General features: G+C 38.6%; 1 protein-coding gene across 1 annotated transcript; it reads left to right on the forward strand.

Moving 5' to 3' along the window:
- Positions 1-1,250: 1,250 nt before the first annotated feature.
- Positions 1,251-9,882, forward strand: synm (synemin, intermediate filament protein). Its single transcript, XM_038268785.1, has 4 exons — positions 1,251-2,195; positions 2,907-3,031; positions 6,098-6,177; positions 6,310-9,882. Exons 1-4 carry the CDS (start codon positions 1,395-1,397, stop codon positions 8,304-8,306), a joined length of 3,003 nt encoding a protein of 1,000 aa, XP_038124713.1. The 5' UTR covers positions 1,251-1,394; the 3' UTR covers positions 8,307-9,882.
- The last annotated feature ends 554 nt before the right edge of the window (positions 9,883-10,436 follow it).

The following is a 10,436-nucleotide window of genomic DNA, read 5'->3' on the forward strand; positions in this document are numbered from 1 at the left end:
TGCTCTTTCTTTGATAACATCGTGTTTAATTTAAATGTTGTTCTCATCCCTTTTGTCAGTTGTTTTACCCCAGATCCTTGGACAAGCTACTACTGCAGAATTAAAGGCCCCTCTCAAATCTCCCACACCAGTAAGATGATGGAAGAAGCTCAGTTCCAACAGATAAACACCTTCCTAACAATGACCAGCAACTCTGATGTCTTCTAGTCAGGTTTTCGTGCTCACCACAGTAGAGACTGTCCTTATTAAGGTGTTATATAACATCTGTGTAAATTCAGACTATGAAAGAACCACAGTGCTGGTATTACCTTAGTGCAGCATTCTACACTGTTGTTCACTCAATTTTTATTAAAGAACTTGGAAAACCGTGTCGACACTTCTGGTACAGCTCTGGACTGGTTAAAATAAATATAGTATGAAATTGTGTTATATCAAACTGGTCCTATAGTCACTCTATTACATATGGAGTAATGTAACAAAAGTAATTTCTCCCTGGGATTATTAAAGTATTTCTGATTCTGATTCCTGGTTGATGGGACAGGTGTTGTGAATGAAACGGTGCCCGGCTTAAAAGAGCTCCTGTGTGTCGCTGAATGTGCATTGATGACTGAAAGACATCTTCTACCTCCATTTATGTGTTTACTACAGTGTGTTGAATTCATGTTAATGTGGATTTAAAGACATTTCACTTAGTGTAAACATTTGCACGGGGGAAATATAAAAAAGTCTAATCAACCAAATCTTTTGTGACCCCCATGCAGTACCTCTGTTGACCTTTCGGGGGTCGCGGACCCCCTGTTGAAGACCACCTTATGAGATTTGTTTCAGAGTTTCCTTGAATAGCTCCAACATATTTCTCTGAAATGTTCAGGTATGAGAATTTGTTTAAAAATTTGCAAAAATAAAAAGGAAAACCTTGCATGACCCTCAAAACAAATTAGTAAAGAAAATTTGATTTTAAAGTGTCAAAGTGTATCTGACTCTTTGACAATTTAAATATCAATTGTAAGTGATCTGGCAGTAACATAAAAACATAAAGGGGGTATGCACTGATTGGACGGATGCAAATAAAAATACAATCAACCTATAACAACATGCATACTTCGATGCTATTTAAAACGCTCCTAAAGTAGGCCTATTCTGCACGTTTCTGACTGCACCTGAATGCAGCAGATCATCTGCCATGGCCACAGCCCAAGCTTGGGACGTTCCAGTTACTGTGATGCGTTCAGGACCCGCCCTCCTCCCCCTGCACTTGTCAAAGGGCACCGAAAACAAATTGCTCTACACTTTAGCCCACCGACGCACACTCAAACAACCCTTTTGGACAATCCGAATTATTATTAAGCCCGATTTTTTTTTTTATCTGATTTTATTAATTACCACAGATCAAAATGCTTCCTTTCAAGAGAACTTTTGAGAGCGAAAAACATCAACTGCATGAGCTGAACAGCAGACTTGCTCAATATCTGTCCAGAACCAAACAGCTGGAGCAAGAAAACGCGAATCTTATAGCTGAAATTAATAAACTGAGACGCGGCAGCGCAACGTCGGACTGGGAGCAGAGATACAAGGCGGAGATGAAGGAGCTCAGAAGGATGATGGAGCAGATCTCCTTCGAGAAGTCCCAGGCAGAGATGGAGAGGGAGAAGCTATGGCGTGAGTTACAGGGAGCCCAGTCTCTGTGCAGCGAACAGACCGCGGCGTGCAGAGACATCAGCGGAGAGCTGCGGGGCTGCGAGCACGAGCTGCAGCAGACGCACAAAATAAACATGGAGCTGCAGCAGCGGCTCCTTCAACTGGAGAGCGAATACAAGCGCTTAGAGGAGGCGCGCAGGCAGGAGGCGGCCCAGCTACGGCAGCAAGTGGAGTCCCGGGTGGTGCCCATCATTACGCAAACTTATCCAGGCCTCCCGGCGGTGTCCGTGGAAGAGGTGCAGGAGTACGCGCGCGGTCTGTCCGAGGGATGGATAGAGACGTTTGAAATGTACCAGAAAAAAGTAGAAGAAATGGAGAAGTCGATCAAAGAGGACCAGGCGAGGCTGTGCGACCTGAAAAAGGAGAAGATGCTGTATGCGTCCGAGCTGGGCAAACTGCGCACAGAGGCGGAAAAACAGAGCCAGGTTCAAATGCGTCTGGAAGAGCAGCTCATGCACATGCAAGAGAAATTCCGAGTGGATTTAAGTGAACATCAGGTGAGGGGGCTGATTCAAATCTGTGTAAAAAACGTTATCAACACAATGAAGCAATTGTTAAAACTCTAAAATAATTATTCACAAACTAAACAAGCTGCTGAATATCATGATGAGCCATTGGAGAGGGGTGAGGCTGCACGGTCCCTTTCTCCCCAGCCACACCCACAGCCCATTATAGCTCTGATGCAGCTGCAGCTTTCAGTGGCTGCTACATACAAATAAATTATACATCAGCGTGACTCTTTAATAATTTCAAAATAATTGTATCACACCTAAATAATAGCAGAATAAAAGATAAACATATGCTTCAGTTTGTAAAATTGGAGTTGAGTTTGAATATCTGCAAAAAGCATGGATCTGGTATGCAACATTTAACCTTGGTCAAAGCTTAAAAGGCTGTGAGACAATCCACTTCCCAAGCTCTGAACAGTTGCTAAATGACTTGAGCCACTTAAACCAATTAGCTGTCAGACTGACAAATCCTCCAATGTGTTGGAGGCTAAAACGGAAGTAGTGTACAGAATTACATAAATGAATACAATTTCAATTTACAGTTTAACAAAAGTAGGATAAAAAACTTTAACCTCTCACCTTTTGGATGAAGAACACTTGTGTTATTTTTTGCATTAACTACGCTGCAATGCAGAAAAACAAAGGATGTCAACAACGATACAAAATTACTTACTGAAATATTACTTTTCTCTCCTTCAGATGATTATCCAGCAACTGGAGCATGAGAGGAACATGCTGGCTGAGGCAATGGAAGACAAAATGAGGGAACATCAACACCTTCTCCAAGTAAAGATGGATCTGGGCGTTGAGGTTGCAGCATACAGGTGATAGAAGTTTTCCTTTTTTTCTAACATTTGAAACAAATAAAAACTTTATGTAAATAGCGTGGTTTCTTCATTTTACTGTTGCAGCATTTCACCAATTGAAATAACAGATTCTTGAGTAGGTCTGTCCTACATGCAGAAACTCTAGCAGGCGTTGACAGTACAGCAGCACTTTGCAGGCATGTACAGCAGCAGCACACAGAGCAAATATAGCTACTTAAAATGTAATTAAAATTGATTTAAGCTGGTTATTTTTTCAAAGGGGATGAGTAATGTGATCTTTATTCAAAACAAAACCTATATTCTTTGTCAAATTGAAGCGGTGGCTCAAGAAATATGACACCTTCAGGTAAGATTATTCAAATCAAATAATACTTTATATAAGAATAGAATTAAACTTTTTGTCATTACACTGTCATAATCAATTAAATTAACTCTCTGCATTTAACCCAACCCCTTGGGGAGCAGTGGGCTTCATTATGTGGCGCCCAGGGAGCAGATGGGGTTAAGGGTTTTGCTCAGGGACCCAGAGTGCTGGCTGTAGGGATGGAACCAGGTACTTGCAACCTTCTCAGAGCACAAGCGCACTGCTCTAACCACCAGGCCAAGATAGCAAGTTTAGTTTTTATCGCTAACTTCGTGAAAATGTGTTTTTCACACTCTATTGACCAGAGATGTTTCAGGCTGGCATAAACAGATGACCCGAAGAGGGCTGCATATTGCATGAGAAGCTAAAACCATTGCTTAAAAGCTAGAAAGAAACTCATCTTGTGCAGACCTTTTTTTGTGTGTGTTTCCTGGCCAGTTCAATGTTTGGCTTCATTTGGTGAATCAGAATTGCCCTTGGGTGTCAGAATATGTGTTTACATGGTTCTTTGGCTGTCAACAGTTGAATTGTATCCCTTCAATTTGCAGCTCCAACCTCACACTGTCGCTCAGGGTCCCAGAGCAAGATCCTTGATCCACAATGCTCCGAGCTATTCACTACATCCCCAAGGAAAGGTTTAATGCAAAGCACTAATTTAATTATCACACATAATTACGTTGACAGATAAAGGTTATTACTATTGACAGCACACATCTGGGCTGCTGAAATAGATGGTAGATCCTCAATCCAACATTTGAAACTTCATCAAAATTGTCGCTATTTATTTGCTTGTTTCTATGCGGCATACATATTTTGTATACACATATCTTTAACAATATATTTCTGGATTTTCCTTTATTAATTGCTAGCCACTTTACACACGATTCCTTACATCTTTACTCAACAACATCTTAAAGGTACATCTTTGGACCTCTTGTCTCCTTAAGAACTTCCTTGATTTTTTGTTCAGGAAATTGAACAATCTTGCTGGTGAATATTCTCAGTCATCTAGGCTGTAGTCATTCCAAAAAAGTAAAAAAAATAAACCACTCGACTTTGAATTCCAAGTTTGAAGATGTTTTGCTTCCCATCCAGAAAGCTTTCTCATTTAAAAATGTCTTGAGTAACACTGAGTTTCAGGCTTAAGGCTTTTTTTATTTTTTATTTTTTTTACTTTTTTGGAATAAATTGAACCAGGTTTTAAAGAGATTCCAGAAGCTGTTTTATATTAAATATGTCAAAACAGCCAGCTGGTTAGTCATGATGCAGATGTCTCATTCCATCACAACCAAAGGGTGGACCTTTGAAATGAGATCTAGTTCATTTTCATTTGCCTTATCTGAAGGGCAATGGAATGAAGTTACCCTTTTTTTGTACTTCATAGAAAAGTTTACAATGATTTAAGCTTTCTTATGTGGCGCAACAGAATTCAAAAATACAGCAGAGTTTTGAATTATTCCTCAACTGGCAATAAGGGGCTTTAATCTGCAAAGTTAACATCTCACACACGATAATCCAAGTGCTGACCCAACCAGCTGTGTTAGCCAGTGGCTTGCACAGACTTATTGAAGGACAGGGGCAAAAAGTTCCTTGGAAGGCTCTTTGGCATTGCAATTTTCAACAATTTGCCCACAAAGGGGGGGTTACCGCCACCTCGACCCCCTGCCCCCCATGCACGTCACTGGTCTGAGCTGAAATTGAGACTTAATCGGGTATTGTTTTGGTGAAAATTGCAGCCTCAGTCTCCATTTCTTAACCGACAGGATTGCCATCCAATGCACTTTTTTGCTGCTGCATGCTATCTGTTTCATGATTTAATGTGTGATGTGATATGAAATTATATTTAGAGTACTTTGATTGTGAACAGTTAATTTAAAGTTTATGTGATGCTTGAAATTATATTCATCTTCACCACATTTAGATGCCAAAATCATAAGCTGCTGCCATGTTAACAGTGTTAAGCTTTTCTATCTTAACAAGCAGTAGAATAACCATACCTAAGAAAAAGTCTGGTGTGTGTTTTCTATAGATATTAGATTCTATTGTTCAGATGTTCTCTGTTTGTAAGTCTGGGCAAGTTTACAGTATATAACATTGCCATGTGATCAGCACTAACTTTAATGATTACACTCACTCTCCTCAGTCAGTGTGACTTTATATGGATCTTAGCTGGCAAATCTAGTTTGTTTGAAATACTTGGATAACACAGGATGCTCCCTTAGCAATGAAGCAGCAGCAGCATGTGTTTTTGTAAAGGTCACAAGTCAGCTATTGCAGTTGAGATTTATAGGGAAGAGCATGGACAGCCCAACATTGTGTCGTTATTTTTAGGTCAGTCTATTGAAAGGCGAGCTCCGGAAAGGTTGTACTTTTCAGAGGCCCTTTGATTTGCTTGTCTGCTTAGACATGGTCAAGGAAAGGTGAGCTGTTTCAGCTAAATACAGTAGGTCTTTGTTTTTTAAGGTGTTGGCTTAACATAATTTCATGATTACTACCATATATGGTCAGGTTGAGGATACAAGCCATCGTGTAAAGTCTTGAATTCTGTTTGAGGGGGATGAAATGGCAGACCTAAATGATGTGCATCGCTTTGTGAGGTATTTCATTTCGAGTTTTTCTAATACTATGAGGAACAGCTTGGCATCCCTGACTGATATAATTTGCATCAACGTAAGACATTTATTCTTGTCTTTGTTCAGGGCACTCCTGGAAAGTGAAAGAGTTGGTCTGCAAGATGCTCACAGGAGGATGACTCAACATCAAAGAGAAAGAATTATAGGTATTGTAATGTGAAGCATTTCTGAATAACAATTTAATGTATTACTGTCAGGATAAATAAGACTATGTGCACAAATTAATGATGCAGGAATTATTGACATTATTACTTACAGTTATTTCTTATCTGGCTTAGATATCAAGGTGCCTGGTCAGTCATATACTCCAAGAGCTTCAATCTTATCTTCAAGAAGACATGTAGATATGCGGTATACATCACCAACAAACCTAAGAAGACCACCTGTGCCCACCTCTGGATCTTTAAGTCCCTCTAGGGTCATTCCCATTTCAGTTGCAGAAAGGGCTCGCCATCAAAGTCCAGCATCCAGAAGAGATATGGTATCATTCAACAAAGCCCGGGCTGCTGCTTCTACACCTCCTACAACAACCAAAATTGAGGTTAGAGAGAAAACAGTTACAGATGAGAAAACTATGAGATTTAACAAGGTCCCTGATGGAAGCAAACCCAAATTTACACAGGAGACAAAGTCGGTAAGAGTGTTATCACCCCCTCCAAAAAGCCCCATCACCCAAATTGTCCCAGAAACCAAACGACACATGTCAGATGAGAAAGAGAAAGGTCACACTCAAGATGAGTCCAGAGACAAAGGGAAGGCAGAGCCTACAGTTGAATTCACAGAAAAAAAGGTACTGGATTCCGTATCTGTTGAGGAGATTATTGAGAAAGTGATCAAACCTGCAGGTTTAGAAGCTAAGATATGCTCATCGGGGGACTCTAAGGTCACGTATCACGTGGAGAAAAGTGAGCAGGAAGATGGCACAACCAGAACCCAGATTGTGCTTGAGTCCAAAGTTGAAGAAGAGATGGATGTTTCGAAAGACTCTGCCCTTGAGGAACTCCTGAACCAGGGTGTGAAGAAGATATCCCTGGAAGACATCGAAGATACAGCAACGGGAAACATGATTAAAAACCTTCTAAGTAACCTTCAAGGAGGAGAAAACTTGGAAAATAAGTCAGTCAATGTGGAAGTTATAGAGGAACCTATTATGTCTTTGAATGATGAAGAGCTTGAGGTAGAAAGAAAGAGCAAATCAAGTTTTTATGAGCCAACATATTTCCAAATTGAGGAGATGGAAAATATAACTCACAACCCTAAAGAAGAAAAGAATGAAGATAATGGCATAATGTCTGCTGAAAAAGGCACAGATCAGTTGAGCAGAGCATCTGTACAAGTTCAGGAGCTGTCTAGAGAAAGTGAATCTTCTCCTATCCCCCAGGAGCAAGGGTTTCATGAATACTTTGTGTCCACACCAGATGAAAACCTTTCTGAACCGGAGGAAGGTGGAGGAATAATGTCTTATGGACATTATGGCGTTGTAGATGATTTGTCAGATGAGAGGTATTATCAAGATGAAAGTCCTCCCCAGAGAAGAGTGATTGTAGAGGAAAGTGATGAATATAAGTACAAGTCAAGTGATCGTGCATTCCCCATAGATAGCTTTCCAGAATGCATCATTGAAGAAGAGGTTCGGGTTTCGCCTGTAGTGCAAGAATCTGTGCTTGAGTTCCTAAGAGAGGACTCCTTGGAGCCCAAACAGCAGCTGAAGGGAGCCTTGGAGACCCTACAGACCTCAGTTTCTGGTCCTTTGAGGGAAGAGTTGGCTTTCCTAACAAAATTGAGCAATGAAAATCCACAAAATGTAGCAATTAAAAAAGTTGAGCAATCAACTGACAATGGAACCATGACCATTGTTGCAGAGCTAAATGTCACCCAATCCCTAGAAGCCTCTGGGCTACTGGAGGAAGGAGACGATATTTCTGAAGAGCAGATAATGCAAGCTCTCAAATCTTCAAATCTGGATCTTGAAAAGGCCTTCCAAGGAGGAGCAGAGTCAGGGTATAGTATTAGAGTTTCAGACGACAGGGGTATTGCTTATGATGATGGTTTTGAGATCATTTCTGGAATTGGGGAATCTGCATCTAATGTAATTGAGAAACACGTCAAACTAGAACCATCAGAAAAGTCTTTTGCCGTTAAGATGGAGGTGCAGGGTGACCATAGTGATGAGAGCTCAGAGCAAAATTTACAGTCCCTACTCTCTGAAAACCCAGAGATTTCAACTGAAAAAAGAGTTGCAACACTTTACCTTGAAAGCCCAGTCGAGGACTAACGATGAAATGTGTCCGAAATTGTATCGAATTCATACAGGCGCTATTATGTAACATGGCAGTGGCACTGCATATTTTTTAACAATGAGCAAGATAACAAATATTTGAGCAAGATGTCAATCCACAGACCAACAAATATATATGTTGGTTTATCTTGATTTTATCTCATATAGCTTTCCTTATTTTCTATGCTTCATCTAAGCTATCATTTAGCATTAAGCTGTTTGATGGAGCTTTAAAAAACAACTCCACAGTGTACAATAAACTTTTGACTCAGTCACCTGTGCCTATATTGTTGGATCCTTTGGATTAATGTTTACCAATGACCAACACAGGGCACTGTTATTATGTGCTGTGCTATCTTTGCAGGTTGGGATTTCTAATTGTGCAACAAGTACCTTAATAAGATACAATGACATTGGTATTAATTATTATATTCTAAAGACAGAGGTTACAATAAACAGGAAATTATTGACAATTAAGAAAGCCTTTTGGCTTATAGGTAGGATTTTAAGTGGAAGATGTATATTAAATGTACCAAAAAAAGAAATTACTTAGATAAGTATTAAGATGATTTTTTTTTTTGTTTCATTTCTAGTGAAAAAAATATGTTTTTAGAAGTTAAACACGTATTGATCAACAAACACATTATGCATTTATTAACTAAAATGTGTTAAGCATGTAGTAGCATTATTTTACACTGCTGTGAATTATAGATGTATGGAAAACATTCGAGATCCCAACATGTGATAAAGGGTCAAGTTGAAAATCTTCTAACATGACTTTAAAGACGTCTTATTTACGTATAATAAAAAGTGTATATTTGAAGCAATAACTAAAAGAGGAGAGTAAATAAAAAAAATAAATGAAATCAAAAGCTCAACAAAAGGTGAGAATATTATTGTAAGGCATGCTGTATTTGACACCTTTTGTTTGTTCAAATATGTTGGAAGTCGCAGTATTGGCACGATGGATTCAACTTTACTCTGACCTGGGAGTGTTCAGTACTATTTTTGGATCATCAGCTTAGTGGCATTTAGCATCCACCAGGGTTTGTTGTCTTCTGTGCTGTTTGGAAAGGCATAATTAGTGTGAGTGCATTCACTCTGTTTACTTGTATTGGGCATTTTCAGGATATCTTATAGAGTTACACTTTATGGAGCATTGTATTCACAAAATAGCCTTTTGCTGCTGCATTGTAAAACACATAAATAAAATATTTAGTATTTCTACTGCTCGAATTTTTCACAAAAAGATGTGTTGTGTTTACCGGCTAGATATATTAGGATTTCAAATCCTTTCCAGACTTTTTAATCTTTTCTCAAAAAATGTATAAAGTTCCGGTACATCTTTATAAAAACTTGTATCTGGATACCACGTGCCAACACATTGCATTAACCAAGATTAGTATCGGAAGAGTTACGAAGAAGATATCAATCATTGTTCATGAATAAATTGGATGGATAAAATTGTATGAAAATTATTTCTGTTAAACGGCTTTTGGCGATGTTGCTTTTAGCATGTAATTCATACTTCATGGATATCTTCATATTGAATATTAAATATACACTACTGGAATTTTTGTGTGAGTATTTTTTTCACTGAAAAAAATTTAACAAGTCTAAAAAAATAGCTGAATTTAAGACTATTATCATTTCACTAAAATCTTAACGAGTTTATCTCTTTAACACTAGCTGGTATAACAGGACAGGTGTGTGTTTTTTTTCCTTTTGTTTTCCCTGTGTTACCTTTTAACCACTTCAGGTGCTTAAAAACTAGCATTACATAGTTGACTCAATTAGCTGAACAATAATTAAAGGTTTAATATCATTATACTTAAGAGTCAGAGAACCTTAAATGTTAAAGGCACCTATTAGGAGTCACACTATGCACTATCATATATAGATAAAAAAAACAACATTAAATATTTGATTGTTATTAACAAACAATTACAGTGTTATCTAAACACAACTTCATTTATGGAAAAGAACATGGAGAAATGAAAATAGTGATGTACATCCATGTGCACCTGAGTCAAATTTCTTTCAAAATAAGTGGTCCCCCTTATTGTCAATCATTCTAGTGATATTCCAAAAAAAGTAAAAAAAAAAAAAAAAAAAAACCCCACAATC

This window comes from Cyprinodon tularosa, unplaced genomic scaffold (genome assembly GCF_016077235.1).
Source record: "Cyprinodon tularosa strain WSP-4 unplaced genomic scaffold, ASM1607723v1 ctg71, whole genome shotgun sequence".
Taxonomy (NCBI): Eukaryota; Metazoa; Chordata; class Actinopteri; order Cyprinodontiformes; family Cyprinodontidae; genus Cyprinodon; species Cyprinodon tularosa.

Excerpts from the sequence above, each read along its gene's own strand:
- synm (XM_038268785.1), top strand. The coding sequence starts at position 1,395 with ATGCTTCCTTTCAAGAGAACTTTTGAGAGCGAAAAACATCAACTGCAT. Across the intron at positions 3,032-6,097 it reads GTTGAGGTTGCAGCATACAG|GGCACTCCTGGAAAGTGAAA; the intron begins GTGATAGAAGTT and ends GTCTTTGTTCAG. Across the intron at positions 6,178-6,309 it reads TCAAAGAGAAAGAATTATAG|ATATCAAGGTGCCTGGTCAG; the intron begins GTATTGTAATGT and ends TATCTGGCTTAG.